This window comes from Doryrhamphus excisus, chromosome 11 (assembly GCF_030265055.1).
Source record: "Doryrhamphus excisus isolate RoL2022-K1 chromosome 11, RoL_Dexc_1.0, whole genome shotgun sequence".
NCBI lineage: Eukaryota > Metazoa > Chordata > Actinopteri > Syngnathiformes > Syngnathidae > Doryrhamphus > Doryrhamphus excisus.
Window position 1 is genome coordinate 11,042,471 of NC_080476.1, and position 22,871 is coordinate 11,065,341.

Sequence of the window (22,871 nt, forward strand, 5' to 3'; positions counted from 1 at the left end):
CTTCATACCCGGAACACTTAGCCATGTGCAATTTTCAATTGTGTTATCTTGTGATTTAATTATTATGTTAAAAATATTTAAAAATGAGATATTTTGCATCCTTTCCCATCTTTGGCATAACCCATGGTATTGAGGAGCTGCTTGTCAGGGGAAAAAAAAGGAACTCTTCTGAACTGCTGAGCATTATTCGGTTGCAGTGTTTGATGACAAGCGTCTAAAAGAAAATACTAAAGCTGCAGTACAAGCAAAATCGTCAGGTTTATTTGGGAAAACAAATAAATCAAGCATGGCGGCTTTTCCTTTTTAGACACCGGGACAAAAGGAAATTTTGATGTTGCGCTAGGAGCATGAAAAAAAAAAAGAAGAGTTAATTGGACGTTACAAACAATCGGAGCTGGAAATAATTCACTAGGTGTCAAGGTCTGATTGACATTCTGAAATTAATAACAACCTTTACTAAGAAAGACCCTGAAGCATTTTTGTTTTGTTTTGTTGGAAGGCAGAGGCTGGTCGGATGCACACAATGTGCTGATGCGACAATGCGTCCTCAAGGGGAAAGGCACTGGATGCCTATTTGTCTTTGCCCGTGGAGGGTAGCTTAAGCTTTCGTAAAATTGAATTTTGCCGCTTAGAAGCTTGTCCCGGAGGTTAAGGTCAACTGTCAATAACTCAAGATATGTTAAAGGGATAGTTCAGATTTTTTGGACATGACGTTGTATGACATCCCCATCAGCACTGTAATGCATCAATTGTGACTTACCCCCCCCTCACTTTGTCCCGTGGACCAAATTCTTTTCGGATTTCGGTGATGAGGCCACTTAAATAACCAAAATAAAAACAATATGCGTTCAAAAGTGCAATAAAGTTGCATCACAAAAAACATACTGTCTCTCCCGTCCATTGTTGTGTTTGTGTTCCACAGCGGCTGAATTCCAAACATGCAAGCACAACAATGGATGATTTTTTTTGACATGACGTTGTATGACATCCCCATCAGCAGTGTAGTGCATCAATTGTGACTCAATTGTGACTTACCCCCCCTCACTACATCCTGTGAACCAAATTCTGGCCGGATTTCAGTGATGAGGTGGGGCCACTTAAATAACCAAAATAAAAACAATATGCGTTCAAAAGTGCAATAAAGTACAATAAAGTTAAAAAAAAAAACATACTGTCTCTCCCGTCCATTGTTGTGTTTGTGTTCCACAGCGACTAATTCCATACCAATTCCATGCAAGTACAACAATGGAGAATACAACAGGAGTAACGCTGAACGATTTTTTTGACATCCCCATCAGCAGTGTAGTGCATCAATTGTGACTTACCTCCCCCTCACTTCGTCCGTGGACTAAATTCTGGACGGATTTCAGTGATGAGGTGGGGCCGCTTAAATAACCAAAATTAAAAACAATATGCGTTCAAAAGTGCAATAAAGTTAATAATAAATAATAACAAAGCGGCTGAATTCCAAACATGCAAGTACAACAATGGAGGATACAACAGGAGAGAAAGTAATGCTGAACGATTTTTTTGACATCCCCATCAGCAGTGTAGTGCATCAATTGTGACTTACCCCCTCTCACTTCGGACCGTGGACTAAATTCTGGTCGGATTTCAGTGATGAGGTGGTGCCGCTTAAATAACCAAAATTAAAAACAATATGCGTTCAAAAGTGCAATAAAGTTAATGAAAAATAATAACAAATAAAGCGGCTGAATTCCATACATGCAAGCACAACAATGGACGATACAGCAGGAGAGAAAGTAACGCTTTCGATTGTGAGGGCCGCCTCGCAATTTGTACATGCCTTGAACATTTCCCCAGAGAATGTGTCCGGGAGACATCCTGATCAGATGCCCCAGTTACCTCATCCGGCTCCTCTTACTGAGGAGGAGCAGCTGAGTTTCTCCTGCATTACAGCGCTCCTCGTCTTATCTGTAAAAGGGAGAGCCCAGCTGCTCTACGGAGGAAAATCATTTCCGACCGCCCATGGTGTTTTCCTTTCGGTCACTACCCAGAGCCCATGACCATGGATGAGTGTAGGAATGTCGCTCAACTGGTAAATTTCCCTGTTACTCTTCTGAAACCTTGTTCTGGGTGTACTGCAGTACTGCAAATCGGGCCATCGCATGAAAATAATCCGAGTCAGCTAAGTACAATGAGTTAACGATGACGCCATATTCGGATGTCCTTGTGTTCATCACACAAGAGGATTTTTTGATCGCAAATATTAACGGTTTATATCCGCAGTTGGAAGAAAATAATCACTCTCAATAAACTTCACACCACAGGATAATCTGTCAGGATAATCATTAAAAGCCATCTGATAATCAAGCCTTTGCTAGCTTTCATCGGAAGCGATGGAATCAGGCTGAAAATCTGCCTGATTATCTTTGTGTTCGTATTGTGCTTTAGGGAGTTGTCGGTATTATTATTATTATTATTATTATAATAATTGTCTGAATTGTTAATTGGTTTAATTGGCTGTAGTCTTGTCAAAATAATCAATAAATCACAGACATGTTTGTTTTGCTCCTTTCTTGCTACCAGACAGGGTGAATGACAAGAGGGCTCACAACACCAGGGCGTGTTGGTTCTATAGCATAACGAACATAATGAACATTGGGGAGAGGCGGGGCAGTGTGTGTGTGTCATGTGCCATACGATCAAATACTTTCTATAAAACACAATCTGATGTCGTTTTCCAGACATCAAGACAGTTCAGTTAATATTAAAAAAAAAATGGTGGAACTTATGTTTCAGAAGTAAAAGCTCAACATTGCATTGAAGAACATTTAGTTGCAATGAAGTGCTATTATCTTTTCAGAGACTTGCTATTCCATTTTATTTATTTTTTTTTCCTGTTTTGTGTTTTTCGCCAACAGGCTCCTAATTAATGGTGCCCACTTTTGTTTTTGCTCCCATTTTTTCCACCAGCTGAACTCAAAACGACAAAACATGTTCTTTGTACTCAAAAGTATGATTTTGCATTCAAAATGGCACCAATAAAATGCAGCTGTCTTTTGCCCACTCCGATGCAGTTGAACTGCACGTCTTGGAGTGTGCTATTAGTGTGGCCGCCCTGAGGCACACCTGTGCAATAATCATGCTGTCTAATCAACACCTTGATATGTCACACCTGTGAGGTGAAGTGAGTTCCACACCAACACAGAGAAAGTGTGACAGACAGGGATTAGCCTTTTGGGTACATAAAAAAAGTTACACACATTTTATTATTAATTATTATTTATATTTTTTATTTTATAATAAATATAAGAAAATATAATAAATTATTTATTATTATATTATTAATCAGAAATATGCATTTGGCTTTTTAATAATCTCACAACAGACACTATCAACTATCCGTAATAATAATTAATAATAAAAACACTAGCTACTGTTGTGGCCGTAAGCCACACCAAGATAGAAGTCATGTTTAATGTCCGCTCATCCTCACAAGAGTAACGGGTGGTGCTGGAGCCTATCCCACCTGTCACAGAGATGGCCGAGGGTGGGATTGAACACAGGTCACCTAGCTGTGAGGTCTGCGCACTAACCACTCAACCGCCGCAAAGACCAATGTCTACTATATTGGGGTAATATAAGTGTAAAGGTGCACGGTGGTTGAGTGGTTAGAACGCAGGCCTCACAGCTAGGAGACCTGAGTTCCCGAGTTTCTTCGGGTACTCCGGTTTCCTCCCACATTCCAAAAACATGCTAGGTTAATTAGCAATGTGAGTGTGAATGGTTGTTTGTCTATATGTGCCCTGTGATTGGCTGGCAACCAGTCCAGGGTGTACCCCGCCTCTCGCTCGAAGACAGCTGGGATAGGCTCCAGCAAAAAATGAATAAATGAATGAATGAGTGTAAAAGTTATTATAGGGTTGTTATTTCATGTCTAGAGAGCTCTAATAATATTTAGAAGGCTATTAACTGTGAAGATATTCAACTTATAAATTGGGATTCCTACTTTCCTGATGAACTTATCGTGATTGTGTCTCTCCTCTCGCCTGAAGACAGCTGGGATAGGCTCCAGCACCCCCGTGACCCTCGTGAGGATAAGCGGTAGAAAATGAATGAATTAATGAATATTATATATACACTATATTTACCACTTCCACACAGAATGGGAGGAGAAGTGTTTTTTTTTACTCTTAGAATGTCAGGCATTTTATAGGAGACCCGAGTTCAATTCCACCCTCGGCCATCTCTTTCTGTGTTTTCTCTGGGTACTCTGGGCGGGGGTGTACCCCGCCTCTCGCCCGAAGACAGCTGGGATAGGCTCCAGCACCCCCGTGACCCTCGTGAGGATAAGCGGTAGAAAATGAATGAATGAATGAATGAATGTGCCTGATACTACATGATCACAGCATGCATATAAAAGCTTGTTGGATGTGTTTTAATAGCTGGTTTTGTCGGTGTGCATCAAGTGGCTGCCTCTTTTTAGCTGTTTTTATATCTTTAGAACACGTATAAAAGAGATAGATGTGTGTTCACGACGATTGTGGATGATGGACAAAATTCTCCAAAAAGTACATTTTTTCTTTCCTTGCTGGTTATTGCTTAATATGGATAACTTTTTATTATAAGGAACTAAGGTTCTCCAAATGCAGAAATTTTGGACTGTAAAAATTCATAAAACTACATGTGATATCCTGTAGGTACTGATTATAGAGCCACGCACTTATTCTTTAAAAAGTAAAAAAAATAATGTTTTTCACCTTGCTTTACATCATGAATTTGATGGACTACTTTGATAGCACTAAATTTCCCAAACAGCCTTCTCCTCTGACCCTGCAAGCAGCCATGGGATATGACATTATGAGTAATGCTATTCATGTTGTGGGGTCTATTCAACTGAAGGCTAGACGATGTACAGTACAATGGGGGCGGGGGGGTGGGGGGGGGGTATGTCCTTTGGTTGGGATCGTGACCTTGCTGTCATGTTTTACTAAAAGTGTGGACCCCGAGATGCAGGGCAGGAGGCGGTTAATAATTGGCAAGATGCTGTAACATAAAGTACAAATAAATGGTTAAAATGTAATGGTTAAAATGTAATAAATGTAATTTCCATCTGATACGCACACAATTTCACAAAACAATACTTTTTTTTTTTTACATTATTGTAACAACTTGGAAATCTGCTTCTACAAAAGGATACAGCAGTCAAATTGTTGTTGCCAAATGTCGTAGTGGAAAAGAGAGTCTGTTGTACTGGAGACACGATGAGCCTTTCTTTTTAACGCCGCTGAGTTGCTTCTTGGATAACTCTCAAGTTGTGTTTTGACAAACAGATGAAATATTCATGCAGGGTGTGTTGTGATTCATATCAAATAAAAGGGGAATATGCTAGGTTTAGACAATAATAGTAGAAAGCCAAAGTCGACTGTGTGGGCAGAATTGCTGGCACTCGTCATGTAGTTGTCATTCTGGGGATTTTTCCTGGCATCAAGAGCTTAGAGCTTATACTTTTTACACTTTGCAGGAACAAGCTACTCAAAGTTTGGCAGACAAAAGCAGTTTTAAACAAGGGGGATGTATAATGTACTATAGGTGTCCACTACAAGTGTGCAATCTGTTACATTGCCACATTTCATCAATGTTTTTTTTTCTGAATTAAAAAACCCAATTAAATGTTAAGCATGTAATTACCCAACAGGTTTTTATGTTTCATATTAAAAACTGTGGGCTGCACGGCGGAGTGGTTAGCGTGCAGATCTCACAGCTAGGAGACCAGGGTTCAATTCCACCCTCCCTTGTGAGGATAAGCGGTAGAAAATGAATGAATGAATATTGCCAAAAAATATATACAAAAAACACTGACATTATATATATATCATAATTTTTTAAAATTACCTAAAATATTAATTTAGATCTATTTTGATTTCTATTAATTTATATATTTTTATTACATTTTTTAAATATGAAAAATAATTTTATTACTGGGCTGCACAGCGGTCGAGTGGTTAGCGTGCAGACGTCACAGCTAAGACACCAGAGTTCAGTTCCACCCTCGGCCATCTCTGTGTGGAGTTTGCATGTTCTCCCCGTGCATGCGTGGGTTTTCTCCGGGTACTCCGGTTTCCTCCCACATTCCAAAAACATGCTAGGTTAATTAGCGACTCCAAATTGTCCATAGGTATGAATGTGAGTGTGAATGGTTGTTTGTCTATATGTGCCCTGTGATTGGCTGGCTGGCGACCAGTCCAGGGTGTACCCCGCCTCTCGCCTGAAGACAGCTGGGATAGACTCCAGCACCATCTGCGACCCTTGTAAGGATAAGCGGTAGAAAATTAATGAATGAATTAATGAATATTGGCAAAAAATAAATGTACAAAAACACTGACATTATATATATAATAATTTTAAAAATTACTTAAAATATTAATTTTGATGTATTTCGATTTATATTATTTTATATATTTTTATTACATTTTTTAAATATGAAAAATAATTTTATTACTGGGCTGCACGGCAGTATAGTGGTTAGCGCGCAGATCTCACAGTTGTGAGGATGAATGAATTAATAAACTGTTTACACCAAAGCAAATTTGTTCTCTTACTGTACCCAGAATGAACCGGAACATGACCTGAAAACCGAGTCACGTACTCAAGCGTGATTATGGTGTGCCATTACACACCTAATATACAGTTGCCCGCTGCTATGGCCCAATTTTGTTCCTCTACAATCAGAGCAAGAGCTTGTTTTGTATTGCCAGCAGTAAATACAGCCTCTTCACAGTTTGAACGTTGGTCTGTGCCAAGGCTATCCTTGTCACGGGGTATGTTCATTATTGTGGATAGAATTTGGCGTCGAGGTTGTCCAGGTTGGAAGCCTTGGGATGTTGTCTCCTCTGCGATGCGCAGATGATGTGGTCCGAATGGCTGATGAAAGTGTGATCTTCCAACATTTCATCGGGTGGTTGGCAGCTGAATGTGAGGCTTCTGCGACTGTGACTCAGCACCTACAAGTCTGACACCATGGATCTCACCTTCCGAAATGATCCCCCCAGTATTATCGTCATGTTCAAATTAGCTGAACATTTGGTATTATTTCAGTGTCAGTTCTATTCGGAAAACAGCATACTCCATTTATTTGTATTGATATCGAATGAATAACTACAATGGAAATAACTACAAATTTAATTTTTTCCGATTTTATAGAAAATGTGTCTCGGTTTTTGCACTGCATTGCATGCAACAAACTCGTCTTTTTGCCCCGTACTGTATAATTCAACAAAACGGAGTGGCCAAACAAAGCACCATATACATTGCTGACTCACTGTCCATGCATTTTTTATTGAGAGTGACTGCTTAATAACCCGCCATGAGGCCAACAAAGTTGCTAGTGCCAGCACTTTGATAAACAAGGTGAGAAGAGCCGTTGAATTTGAATCAACCGTTGAAGTCTGCATCAACAATAATGCAGTATAATATATGTTATAATATATCATAAAAAACTTTTTTTTTTTTTTTTTTTTAGCATTTGTGGATATCTGGAACGGATTAATTGGATTTACATAATTTCCTATCGGAAAAATTGCCAAAATGTATTTTGCCCTTCTCCATTCGGTTTGAAACATTTTCGGATAAATTTGAAGCTACCTACGTTTAAAAGTGACGGCCGTATCTTGTGTCCCTGTGGTGATCTAGTAACCTTGCACATTACAGTTGGACAACGTAGTGTCAACAAAAAATACGAGTGTTATTTCGTGTCTGAAGAGCTCTAATAATGGTAAAAAAAAATCATATTTAGAAAGTAATAAACAGGTTTTATATGCTCTAACTATGAACATATTGTATATATTGACTCATACTTTGCAGAAATTCACTTATCACAGTCAGGTCTGGAATCAATTAACCATGATAAACGAGGGACTGTATGAATCCATTCGCTGTTTTTTTTTTTTTGCTAAGCATTTTATGGTTTAATGTGACTATCCAGTTCTGTACACAGCACACTTTCGAGAGAGGGCGCATTAATATGCATCATTCGCTTTAAAGCAGGGAACATTTACTTGAAGCTCAGAGGGAGTTAATCAAAAAGCAAGACGTTCTAAACATGGCAGAAGATGGCTGCAAACTATGTTGGTGCCAAAGTCTACAGAAAGAAATCTTGGCTCCAATACCTGTCAGTATAACTTATGGTTCAACGGCACTGCAAATTACGACGTGTCTTCAATACCAACATGTTTTTTTCCCCCTCAAACACATTCTATAATACTGAACATTATAGTTCTTGTGAAGTGAGAATTTATCACATGGCTGTTTTATACTTTATAGTCCACTAAACCTGTCAGCCTTTATTGTTGTGGCTGGATGATATACACAGAAATATTGTTACTTGCTGTGAGAAAGTTAAATGATGATGCATCAGTAACCCCCCCCCCCCCCCCAAAAAAAAAGGTCTCTACGTGTTCAATCAATACAGAGATGTGAGTTTCTTTTTTGAGTTAAAAATGTTTTTTTTTCAATTTTAATCTTATGATTAATTATTGTGTTGCTCATTTTAATTTTGCTTTATCTTACTTTTTTTTAATTATGCAGTGGCTCACTTCATATTCACAAGTCAGCATTTGCATTTTCACAAATGTTGATCACAACATTATTTTTTTTTATTTGTGGAGAAAACCCGCCATTCCGTGCTTATAATTTCCATAACTCATTTGCCCTACATTGGTACAGCCGGAGGGGCACATGAAGTAGTCAGAGATAAATTTGAATTTGCTTGAGGTGTTCTTTATATGCAGTGACTCAGAATGACTATCTCACTAACGGTGCAACCAAAAATAACACAATACCAACAACAGTATAAAAATAAATCCATCACACAGCAGCTTAACACTCAAAAGGTATAACCAATAAATATACAAACAAGTACCAATATGATTCAAAAATGAAAAAAAAAATCAACTATTTTCAAGGCTGCAATGATGTCAGCCTCCCTCTGGGCTACCAGATATCCGTAATCATTTTGAGTTTAAAATGTTTTTTTTTCCAATTTTAATCTTATGATTAATTATTGTATTGCTCATTTACTTTTGCCTCGCAGCTACTTTTACACTGATTGTGTAATCTCACAATTTTTTTAAATTATGCAGTGGCTCACTTCATATTCACAAGTCAGCATTTGCATTTTCACAAATGATCACAACATTATTTTTTTTATTTGTGGAGAAAACCTGCCATTCCATGCTTATAATTTCCATAATTATTTCCATAACTCATTTGCCCTACATTGGTACAGCCGGAGGGGCACATGAAGTAGTCAGAGATAAATTTGAACTTGCTTGAGGTGTTCTTTATATGCAGTGACTCAGAATGACTATCTCACTAACGGTGCAACCAAATATACTACAATACCAACAACAGTATAAAAATAAATCCATCACACAGCAGCTTAACACTCAAAAGATATAACCAATAAATATACAAACAAGTACCAATATGATTCAAAAGTTACAAAAAAAAATCAACTATTTTCAAGGCTGCAATGATGTCAGCCTCCCTCTGAGCTACCAGAGGCTTTGTTTCAGTCCCGGGGATTTGCAAGCACAGACAGGATTCTGTTACAACCACTCAGCTGAGGCAATCATGGGCAGTCTGTGACTGTAATTTGTGCATTTTGTTGACGAGGGATCTGGCATTTGTGTGAAAGTTTGTGTGGTTGTTTCCTTAGCTGAGCTAGCACACCTGCCTTGCATTTGCGTTTTTTGGGTCCTCTCTCTGTGCAGTCTATGTTGCAATGTTTTGTGTATGTGCAACGCCTGTCCTTTTAGCTACGTATCTTAGCTATCTTTCATCTTCCTTCTTTCTTCACTCAATTGCATGTGTGTTCGCCGGATATTATATGATATGGCTTTTCAGTCTGTTGGGCATTGGTTCATGCTTTTCTAATGAGTGTCTGCACTAATACATTTTAGATCTAATTTTCTTCGATCATCTGGCAAAAATTTATGTTTAGTCGAAATACATTGCTGTCATTTTTTTTGTTCTACAAGAGTTTTCATATTATTCTCTTTTTGTTTTTTTGCAGATGCAGTGTGGACAGTAAAGTGTCACGAGTGGCATGGCTCAATCGCACCACCATTCTTTTTGCAGGAAATGAGAAATGGTCGCTGGACCCTCGTGTAATACTGATGGAAAATACAGCGGTTACAGAATACAGCATCAAGATCCAAAATGTGGATGTGCACGATGAGGGACCCTACGTTTGCTCCATCCTTACCAATAAGAAACCAAAATCCATAAAAGTGCATCTCGTTGTTCAAGGTAAACACTTGCTACCTTTTGGATGTTAAGTTGCTGTGTGATGATTTTAGCTTTCTATGTAAGATGACAATCCTGGGTCAGGCTGTTGTATTGAGTAATGACCTTCTGCTGTTTCTAATGAGTCGACGAGCTTGGTAGCGCTGCCGTTTCCTCACTGACTCGTGGGCACCACAGTATTTAAAACACTAGTAGTTCTGACATTTAGGGGATGTTGCGAGATTAGAACATGGTTGTAAAAGTAGCTGCACCACTGTATAACATCAAAATTTATATATTAAATGTATATTATATATAATATATATATGTAATTAAAATATATATATATATAAAATTAAAAAATTATTAGGGGTTGTTGCGAGATTGGAACATGGTTGTAAAAGTAGCTGCACCACTGTATAACATCAAAATTTATATATTAAATTTATATTATATAATATATATATATATATATATATATATAATAAAAATATATATATAATAAAAATATTAGGGGTTGTTGCAAGATTAGAACCTTTATATTAATAAATAATAAAATGTATATAATAAATGTATATATATATAATAGATGTATATATATAATAAAAAAATATAATAATAATAATAAAATTATATTATAATAATAATTATATAATTTAAGATAAAAGTAGCAGCTTATACACCGGAAATTACAGTACTTGCTTTTACTAAAGATGGATACATAAGAATGGTATCCTAATATATTGTATGTGTGAATGCTGAACATGCTGGCATGTTTCAACCGTTGAAAAAAACATGAAAAAATTTACATTTTCCCATAATTTCACATTTTCCGCACGGCACTTCAGTTCAGCTTGAGCTTTTCAGCATTCACACAGTTTCTACAGTTCATGATGATATCTTAATAATTCCTAATTGATGGAGAGACGCATCAGTCCAGGGCTTTAATCAAAAACAATGGACAAGGAAGCACCGCTCCAATTATACAGTACTTTCCCATGGTTTGTATCCGCCCTTCTTCCTGACCTTGAACAACACAGCCGTCTGGATAGAGCGAGCTTAGAACTGAAATAAGAACAGCCGTGCATTGGCACTCTCGGACATTGATACACAAACCAAATGCCTGTGATCCGTATTGTTGTTACTCGTAACATTTCTTCAAGGTTGGCAGGACTGGAAATGAAACCAGTATTCTTAAAGTCGATAACTTCATGGTCTGTTTCTCATGACACAAAACCAAAAGAGCTCAATTTTACCCGTCCGCACACACAAATGCTGAGGCTAGAGTTTTAGTACAGCTTCACTCCTAGGACCAAAAACCAAAATATGCATTTTTACAATATTTGTATTTATGTGGACATGGTCTAAGTGGCTTAACACAGTATCTGTGTTTTACTACCGCAGTGACATTCCGGTGTCCTGTTTGCCAATTTCCGTCGTGACGCAATGACTTTGATCTGAGCGTAATGTGTCAAAGACTACACAGAAAAAACACTCAAGTTTCAAATTAATGAATCAAGCTCACAGAGTAACAGTGATGACATGAATCCCTCGGGGGGATTTCAGCGGAGCTATTTTTCCCCCAAAACAACAGGCTCTCTCCTCTCTCCAGCAACAGAGAAATGGAGATTGTTGTTGAACCTGTACACAGAGTGAAGTACTGCAGAGGAACATCAATCAACCCAGTGACCTTGTCAGTTGATACCCCGCGGAATAGGGCATCTGCTTCCACAGTGGCTGCACATATGTCGTAGGCTTCGAACTGCACTTTAAGTTCAATTAATATTTTGGTTTTCCATGCCGGTTTCAAATGCATTCTGTGCATTCCAGTCACTGAGACGACACGCAAGCAAAAGAATCAGAGTTCACGTAGATGCGATTCCTAAAGTCTTTAATTCGCTTTTATTCCGTCTGATTAAATATGAAGGGCCTTCAAGCAGACGCATGTGAGACACAGCGACTCCTCTTGGGTCCGCATTTGGTTTGATCATGCATGCAGTATGAAATATTCACAATCATACCCACAAGTCGTTGTGTTTGTGTTCATCATCGTTACTTTCATCTTATTTTGTTCTTTTTTTGGATCGGTATTGTTTTCTAGTGCCGGAGTTTGGAAAGTTATACAAAATTAAACCAACCTTATTCTGGGTTTAGGTTATTTTGTGTAGATTAGGTTGGATTATCGATCTGTACGACCTCACCACACCACATACAATCTGATGGGTCTTTTTTTAACGGACATTTACAGTAGATTAATATAATTATACAGCTTATTTAACTAAACAAATTGAGACACAGAAAGACAGATGGTAAAAAAAAGAACATGTACAACTCATTCATTTATTTTCTACCACTCGGGTCTCCTAGCTGTGAGGTCTGCGCACTAGCCACTCGACCGCCCTGGCCAGATAACTAAAACAAGTCAAATGTCACTGACCATGACCAAGGTTTGGGCGACCAAATACACACAACAAAATTAATTTAATGAATTAAAATACAATTTAATAAGACATAATTTTTTTTTTACAGTTTTTTCTTTTCAATATAGTGCAAAACAGGTAAATATTTCAGTGCTTTAAAGTTCACTGACAAGAGCAACTATTATTATTAATGCAATAGGTTTTAATTTGTGATTTTTTTTTTGTCAAGTAAACCCTATTATCCTATTTTTGGACTATATAGCATTTATCACGAAAATGAAACATAATCCATACCACTATGTATATTTAAATTTAAAACCTAATAATTTGAAATTAAGACCCATCTCAAATTGTCTATTTAAAAAATGTATAAACAAATGCATACATTTTAGTCTCACTTTCAAATGTTACATTTTTAAGGATATAACATAACTAAAAAAATGTGCATCCAGGTCAGAAAGCAGCAGAACCATTTAGTGTGCTGTGAATGCATCACACATCAACACACGGTGTAACATAGCAGTGGAGAAAAGGATGCAGACACAGGAACGTATTGAAGGTTAAAGTATTAAGTATTAAAATATTAGTTTCAATCATGATTGCAGATAAGCAGAAAACACATCAACTGGCCAAGCCAGGCAAACAAATGACAAAGAACCCAAAAATGGAGGGAGCACACACCTGAACTAAATAGGAGGGAGTGAAATTAGAAACAGGTGTGGAAGACAGGAACAGAAACCAGGCAAGACAGGAAGTGAATACAAAAATAAGAGCATTCAAAGAGAAACTAAAAGAAAGGGAACAACAAAGGAAGTAGTGACTTTAAAAAATAAGGGCATGGACACAGGAAAAGAGGCAAAGAAGGAAACTAAAAAATTCTGGTGCATTCATATACTTTGCAAGTAATTCCAATTTTTTGTATTTTTGCACCAGTATGGATATAAAATGGGTCTTCAATTTTATTCATTCTAGTCTTAAAAGACTCTAAAATGGGACTTGTTCAAACCTGCAAAGACCCTTATTTAGCAGTAGATTCTGTAGCATTACATGAAATCAATAATTATGAAAGCATGCTACGCTAAATTTGTAGTTGAAGTCTTTCATTGTTGGTAATGTCTCCAAACACACGGACTTGTCTTTAAAGTCAATACTAAGGTAATTAAATAGAGATGGGGAGTTTTATTGGAACTAATCGATATGTTAGAGCAGACGCTTTTATGGCAGATTTTGATCCGGACATACGGTCGGAGGAAAAAGGACGGCGGGGGGGGGGGGGGGGGGGGGGGGGGTGCCGCACTCCCTCTGGCTGTCGTAAAACACAGAAAATAATGTACTAAAAACTGACCAATTACAGCCCGTATGGTATTAGATTTTCTCTGAGGTGCACATCATCTTATACATCGCAATTTCTCTGTGTCGATAGTAAAAAATGATTTTCTCCAGATCACATCAAATATGTAATTCAATAATACATAATGAATAATAATAATACATCATTTCATAATGATTGTAACCTTTGTTGTGTGCTAAGTCACTTTGGTGGAGCAGGGCAGTGATAGTAATCTGCTACTGAAACTGGGAGATGATGATTTGCATCGAGAGCTGATGCTGCGCATTGGATGATGGTGGTCGGCCATGATGGTAAGCAGTCTCTGCCACAGATGCCAGGCTGTCCTGTTCAATGCCAATGACCGAGCCTTCCTTCCTTCCTGTGTATTGCATCAATAAATATCAGAGTGTCTCAAACAGTCCAAGCGTCCCAGGATTCTTGACTAAAAGTGTGCATATGCACAGAAGTCGAAAAATATTCCGAATTATAAAACTTGGAAATTTGTGCCTCTATACTCTTCTCTTGTACAGAAGAAAAATAAGAAAGATGAATCAAATCAGAGGTTAAAGCAACAAAAATAAATACACAAGTGGGCTTGACAAAATGAATGTATTAATCCAGATAAATTAATCTGCATGATTAATGGGATTACTCATTTTTAATGCAATTAACATATGCACCGCACACTGCCGCGGATTAGTACTCCAACACGGTGGCAACAGTTAAAAAGCATCACATATCTGGACACACGTGAGTAGTGTTTGATAGTAAAAACAAAAACATTTTGGCAAATATTATGCATGTTCAGTTGTGATATTTCTCACGTTGCTGCTGAGCTGTGGCCCAAATGTGTAATGTCTGATCTGGATTAGTGACGTGTCATTCAGAAACGTACAGCTAATTGAAACGAGATTACGGCCAATAGGTTAATCAGGAAGTCACCTGGAAAATGTCATCATGAGGCATGTCCACTTCATGGGGATATCGCTGGGAATGTTCAGTGTACAGTCATCCCTCGATTGAACATTGCACTCTCACACTTTTGCGTTTTTTTTTGTAATTAACTTAATATGTTATCATTATTTCTTGATCGAATACGGTCTATAATATATAAGACACTTGAAAATCTGTAGCTCAGATTAAGCATTTTCAAGCATGAAATACAATACTAATACATTCATTCATTCATTTTCTACTGCTTATCCTCACAAGGGCCGCGGGGGGTGCTGGAGTCTATCCCAGCTGTCTTCGGCCGAGAGACGGGGTACACCCTGGACTGGTGGCCAGCCAATCACAGGACACATATAGACAAACAACCATTCACACTCACATTCATACCTAAACTCCACACAGAGATGGCCGAGGGTGGAATTGAACTTGGGTCTCCAAGCTGCCTGAAGTCAGCTATAACATGTCTGACATCCTAAGAGTAAAAAAAACACTTCTCCTCCCATTCTGTGTGGAAGTGGTAAATATAGTGTATATATAATATTCATTAATTCATTCATTTTCTACCGTTTATCCTCACGAGGGTCGCGGGGGGTGCTGGAGCCTATCCCAGCAGTCTTCGGGCAAGAGGCGGGGTACACCCTGGACAGGTGGCCAGCCAATCACAGGGCACATATAGACAAACAACCATTCACACTCACATTCATACCTATGGACAATTTGGAGTCGCCAATTAACCTAGCATGTTTTTTTTGGAATGTGGGAGGAAACCGGAGTACCCAGAGAAAAAACATTCATGCACAGAAAGCGTTTCAATGTGATACAAAACACAAATATTTTGTCCAAGCATACCCACTCAATTCTGGACTGAGGTCACGGAAACTAAGCAGCCTTTAGAACCCGTTATGAACAATCCACCTGAATCCTGACCCATTCATTCACTGGCCAACAGCATGGGAATGAATGTCCCCTTAGAGTCGCTTTGATTTTAGGTCAACACGAAAAGCCCTTTACTGATGGAGGAGTAGTCGAGAAGCGCATGAGGACAGTTGTCAAAACCTTACTTGAGTAGACACAGAAAGAAGAGCTCGGTGACAAAATAAAGTAAATACCCATGTCAGTAGCATCAGCCACAAAGAAAATTGAAACGCTAACCCAGGATGTGCTGACTGAAGCCATTCATCAGGCATCGTGTGTAGGCTTAGCTGTGGACGAATCCACTGATGTGTCGAAACAAATGGTCTCAATAACCACAGATGGTACCCTTGCCTTTGATAGGAACTTTGGCAAGATACCTTGTCAGATAAGCATGCTTAATGTCATTAACCCAATTATAAAAATGATCAATTTTCTCAGGGTATCCTTTTATGATCAGCATCACACAATAGCCATGTATACATGGACACAAATATTCCAATTGCATTCGGTTTATTTGCTCAAACGGAAAGAATCTAACCTGCGTATACACCTCATTCCGAAAGAAAAATGCCAATCCGAAAGAATATATAATCGGATTCCCAGGGGTGGAATATTCCTTTCCCCAATCCGATTGAGGTATCTTGTATCCGCTCAAACGGAAAGTTGTCAGACTGCGTTCTTCTTCGTGGTGTTTTTCTTCTTCTGTTGTTTATTGGCGGTTGGCAAGCAGCTTTCGTGTGCATTAGCGCCATCTGTGGAACAGAATCTAAACCCTTCTATACGCCATTCACAAGTCCAGTTTTATTAAAAAAAGAAAATACATATCTATGTAAAATGTGCCGAGTTTAATTATAAAATATTAGCAAGATTGAACTTTATCTTTTCCTGTTCCCGGGTGCATTCTTTCAGCGAATGCTGAGATATGACGTAACACGCAGCTCGAGACGTTCTTCGATTTAAAAAAAAATCAGCACTGGACTGCTGCGGAAAGTTTGTTTTTGATTCAAACTAAATTTCAAGACTGGACGAATGAAAAACTGGCAATACGGAGTTATTCCAACAAGTAAAAGAAAAACTGGAGGAAGTCGGTATCACGTGATGTTGGTGTTTACGCTTTACTGCGCATGCCCCATTGACTATTCTGGTTGATTATAGCGGTGCATGTAGACACGCGATTGGAATATTCCTTTCCATGTATACCATTGCTTTCGGAAATGTCACTCAGAAAGATTTCATTCGGAAAGAGAAAAACTCCTCATGTAAACGTGGCTACTGTGAGCTGGCCCAGCAAGTCAGTCTTTTTTAAAAAGAAAACGCTGAGTAATGCGACCTGGGTAATCTGAATTTAAAGCTACAGGGCAAGGACAATTCAATTTGCGATGTTATGACGTCTAGCTGATCCTTACAGAAGAAACTTGAAGTGTTCAAAGAGACCTAGAGACGGTGCTTACTTCCCAGCAGAACAGGTTCAGGGACAGAGGGATGTGTCTTCTTTTGTTGACTCTGTTGAGAAGCTGATTGAAAAACGTTTTGACAGCTTCGGCTTTGGACAACAGCTCACCATGTTCGTTCAGAAGGTATTTCTCATCACAGATGTCAATGGATTCTCAAAAGGAAGTCACACTGCACTTGACGTGGGCTAGTGCTAGACTATTCCAGATGTAACTGATTGATCTCCAAGCAGATGAGGCCCTGACCTTTCCTTTCCCAGGTCTGAGGAAAATAGACCTCAACATTTTCACCATGTTTCGCTCCACACGAATTGTTCTTTATTTATTTCATCGGACAGTCAGTTGTTTATTCCAGGCATTACTTTTGCCTGAGGGAACTTTATGTAATGGGATGTATTTTAATTTTTGCTTAACGCCCTTGTCAAAAATGATAATTTTTGCACTATTTTGTTGTCTTCAGTGAGTTTTAGTCGTAGAGGTATAACGCTGCAATTATTGATTTTATGGACTATTTAACGGCATACGCTGGTTTCTAAGCGTTCACTGGTTGTGGCAGTTCAAGTGTTTGTGGTTTGGGGTATTGTGACTACATTCATTCATTCATTTTCTACTGCTTATCCTCACGAAGGTCGCGGGGGTGCTGGAGCCTATCCCAGCTAACTTCGGACGAGAGGCGGGGTAAACCCTGGACTGGTCGCCGCCCAGCCAATCACAGGGCACATATAGACAAACAACCATTCACACTCACATTCATACCTATGGACAATTTGGAGTCGCTAATTAACCTAGCATGTTTTTGGAATGTGGGAGGAAAACGGAATATCCGGAGAAAACCCACGCATGTACGGTGAGAACATGCTAACTCCACATAGAGATGGCCGAGGGTGGAATCGAACTCGGGTCTCCTAGCTGTGAAGCCTGCGCGCTAACCACTCAACCGCTATGTAGCCCAGTAAAAAAATTATTTTTCAAATTTAAAAATTTGATAAAAATATGTAAACTAATAGCAATTTAAGTAATTAAAAAATATATTATATATATATAATGTCAGTGTTTTTTGTACATATATTTTTTGGCAATATTCATTCATTCATTTTCTACCACTTGTTGCGGGGGTGCTGGAGCCTATCCCAGCTTTCTTCGGGAGAGAGGCGGGGTACACCCTGGACTGGTTGCCAGCCAATCACAGGGCACATATAGACAAACAACCATTCACACTCACATTCATACCTATGGACAATTTCGCCAATTAACCTAGCATGTTTTTGGAATGTGGGAGGAAACCAGAGTACCCGGAGAAAACCCACGCAAACCCATGCAACCCACATGCAAACTCCACACGGAGATGGCCGAGAGTGGGATTGAACTCAATCTCCTAGCTGTGAGGTCTGTGCACTAACCACCATGCAGCTGAAGAAGAAGATCTGGAGTTAAAAATGTGTCACTAAACAGACCATCAACAGGAATCACATACAATGAAACCTTGGTTAGCATCATTAGTCTGTGCCAGAAGGTCGGACTCTAACCAAAACGTACTCTAACCAAATCAATAATCAAAAAAATGTAAACACAAAACACATTTAAATGAAATAAAAGGTTCCAATAATTACAAATATCATATTCCATCATGCCTTAAAGTCTGAATTTCCGAAAGTCTGATATACAAGGAATTAAAGAGCCACATATCTCTGCCAGCATATGTGGACCATTTCTCATGTGACTCACAAAGATGCAACGTTTGCACATCTCATCATACGACACCATTTGGTTTCACTTCAGTGATGCTGTCATTAGACTGGACTGGATCCCGCAACATCAGATGCCGTTGGTCCCATATGAAAAAGCAAATGCTTTGAACTGAATACGCTTGGCAACTGAGGCAGGTGTCACCGCTTGTACGTTCTATCAGCCTGCGGGGGGAAAACGAGCCCGCTTTGTTTCCATCTTTAAAAAGAACAGAAAATCCAAATAGTTGATTACCTGTTTTTATTTCATTTAATACGGCAATAAAGATGATTACACATAATAGAGTATGTCAGTCAATATGTATCATTCATTTTGCATACTGTTCATAACAAATATAAACAAATATTACAACATATCACGCGGGGGGAGAAGTGGTTAGCACACAGGCCTCGCAGCTTGGCGACCCGAGTTCAATTGCACCCTCGGCTATCTCTGTGTGGAGTTTGCGTGTTCTCCCCGTGCATGCGTGGGTTTTCTCCGTGATTGGCTGGCAACCAGTCCAGGGTGTACCCCGCCTCTCGCCCGAAGACAGCTGGGATAGGCTCCAGCACCCCCGCGACACTCGTGGGGATAAGCGGTAGAAAATGAATGAATGAATGAATATTGGCAAAAAATAAATGTACAAAAAACACCGACATTATATATATAATAATTTTTTTAATTACTTAAAATATTAATTTGGCTGTATTTTGATTTCTATTAGTTTACATATTTTTATTACATTTTTTAAATATGAAAAATAATTTTATTACTGGGCTACATGGCGGTCGAGTGCTTAGTGCGCAGGGTTTAATCCCATCCTCAACCATCTCTGTGTGGAGTTTGCATGTTCTCCCCGTGCATGCGTGGGTTTTCTCCGGGTAATCCGGTTTCCTCCCACATTCCAAAAACATGCTAGGTTAATTAGCGACTCCAAATTGTCCATAGGTATGAATGTGAGTGTGAATGGTTGTTTGTCTATATGTGCCCTGTGATTGGCTGGCCACCAGTCCAGGGTAGAAAATGAATGAATTAATGAATTCCAAGTATTTGAAAATAGGAAGTTACTTTTCAATCACTGGGCACAAGAACTACTGCCTCGAATTTCTGGAGGGCCCTGACTCTGGCTCCTCTTCATCCCCCTGACCGTTGACCTGCCCCAGTGCTTGTAGACCAGGCCGGCTGCAGACGGTTTGGGGGTAAATGGCTCCTCATTGCCATGGAGGAAATGAGAGCTCTGCCAACCTGCTCCATGAAGAGACGCTACCTCAAGCACTTGGCACTATTCCACTGGGGTCCATAGAGGTCAACAGCGATAATGAGGAAGCTAAGAATACTACAACATGTCAACGTATATGGAACGATTTTTTCATAGAAATGACCCCTTTGTGTCTTAAATTTAATGTCAACAAAAGCGGTCCACCATTTCATTCATTCATCCTTAATTTAACCCGATAAACCTCATTGAGACATTAATCATTTATTTTACAATAAACCTTGCCAAGACGGCGGCATAAGACACAACATTCACAGTTCCAACAATTTAAAAACAGTTACATTGGCCAAGCCCATTCCTTTTCACGATACTTTAAAACAGCTTTGAAAAATTCTCCTACTTTTTTGTCAAATTTGAAACTGGGATTAGAAGGACTCGATTCAAAGCACCATTTTGTTTTCCAGTCGATACCACCGGACTAGTTATTTTGAACGCACATTTAAAAAATATATACTGCATCATCTTCCTGAGTGGAATGCTAAGGCGTTAAGGTCACATCTTGTTGAATTCTTCTGTGCCATTCTTACGTATATTCAACAATTCATTCTTATATTCACACCTTTTACAGTCTTTACCCAACCATACAATAACAGTAGTTATTACAGTCATTGAATAATAGAACAAAAACCTCCCTTTCACAGTATTTTCAGGGTCAACATGTCGAGTTCATTTTAGACCGCGGTTACCTTTACACAACAATAAAGTCATAATGGTGAAAAGGATATAACAGTCCCTGTTGACACAATCTTGCAAAAATGATGGGAAGTTTTACAGTGCATCTATTACACGGATTGTGCTATTTAAAAAAAAAAAATGTTTTGTGCATCAGCATGATCCTTGAATCCCTTATTGCTATACATCCATTGTGTTGTTGTGGAAGACCTTGTTGGAGACGCTCACACCTTATTGTACATTCTGAAAGGAGCAGACGCTCCTGTGAGGCCAAACAACACAGTTTGTCGGTCAACACCCCTTGAGAGCATCCCCTTGAAATTACGATATTTCTGATCATAAATCTAAAACTAACATTAATCCTGGATACGCAATCAGATTTTTCGATATAGAACCTTCAGCACAGCACAGAGGTTTAGGTTTCTCGTGTCATCAATCTACTTGCTAAACAAATACAGTGCAACACATCCTTGGGCTACTTGGGAGTCATGGCTAGAAATTCTGCCAAGGAGAAGCCGGAGCTTGGAGACCTTCCTCTGACATTTGGGAACATTTGGCCTTCCCCGTGAAATACCGAAACTGACAGCAAAAACGGACAAGTAGATAAGATGAAAGCAATGTACCGGCAATGCTCAAAAAAAGATCATAAATGGGGCTGCAAGCGGGAACTATTAATGCTGCAATTCAGTCAGTAAGGAACTTTTACATCCTGTAATAACAATACTAATTCAACTGTCTGTCTGCACTTTGGGAAAATGAAACTCTGTAAATTATGATACATGATTTTATTGAGTGGAGAATTTCCTGCCAGAAGTTTGCCGTTTTTATGTTCCATTTAAAAAAAATTATTCAAGTTTTTTTTACACAATATGGTCACTTAGTATATGATGAAATGAACCTAACAGTGACCTTAAAGTAAACATTTGTACTGAACCGTGATAAAAAAAAACAACTTTTAAGTGTCCAACTACACTTTCCTTTCAATAAGTAAAAGAGTACCTCAGGGTTCTGTTCTAGGTCCGTTGTTGTTTTCCCATTTATCTGAACAACCTTTGTCAAAACGTATTAAACACTCCCTTAATTTCCATGCAGATGATAGTCATCTAATGTTCTTCTATTGACCAAACATTTGATTTTTTACAGTTCGCATTTGATGCTGTTCAATCTACTGTAAATCAGCTTAGGCAAGTGTTAAATGCGGACAAATCTAAAGTTATGGTGTTGTCAAATGGAAAACGACTACCTTCACTTCCCTAAAATTAGTATTAACTTTGGAAATAAGCAAATATATTTATTGTTGTATGACTTATTTGTTTTTAGTATCAACTCTTCTACAACTTTGTTTTTTCTCCATTACTTTATGCTTTTTTGTTTTATTTTACCAGTTATATTTGATATTTTGTTTCTATATGAAATTGCCATTCACAGGCCTATGACAAATGTGGTCCACAAATGGCCTGCAGGCCGCAGTTTGGACAGTACTGGTTTGCATATTCCAGAGGGAAGGAGAGTATTAACAAAGGAGTGTGTTTTTGTTGCACGATTCCGAAATATACCCCCACTATAAGCAAACGTTGGACACAGGCTTCCACAGCGGTGCACACACACTGGGTTGAGAAGGTGCGCTTCGGCAGCAAACCTCTCTTGTGAAAATTGCCCAGTAAATGCATGACAAAAGAAACACTTCATTGCTTTTTCCTCTAGTGGGCGCAAAGCGGGAATTCAGAGCAGCGTTACAATTTGTACAAATGAAAAATATATATTTTTGTCGCATGAGTAAGACGTCAGAGAGCTTTCCTGCAAAACTGTATTTGTATCCGGCTCATATGGACTATTGAATTGACCATCTTGATATTCACGTCAAAAGAGGGGATGGTACT

General features: G+C 38.7%; 1 protein-coding gene across 3 annotated transcripts in view; it reads left to right on the forward strand.

The window, feature by feature from the left end:
- Positions 1-22,871, forward strand: part of opcml (opioid binding protein/cell adhesion molecule-like) — a 151,550-nt gene that overhangs the window by 94,489 nt on the left and 34,190 nt on the right. For all 3 annotated transcript variants that reach the window (XM_058087476.1, XM_058087477.1, XM_058087475.1), the window contains one exon: positions 10,040-10,275. In XM_058087476.1, coding sequence (XP_057943459.1) covers positions 10,040-10,275 — 236 coding nt within the window. The remainder of the gene's footprint in view (positions 1-10,039; positions 10,276-22,871) is intronic.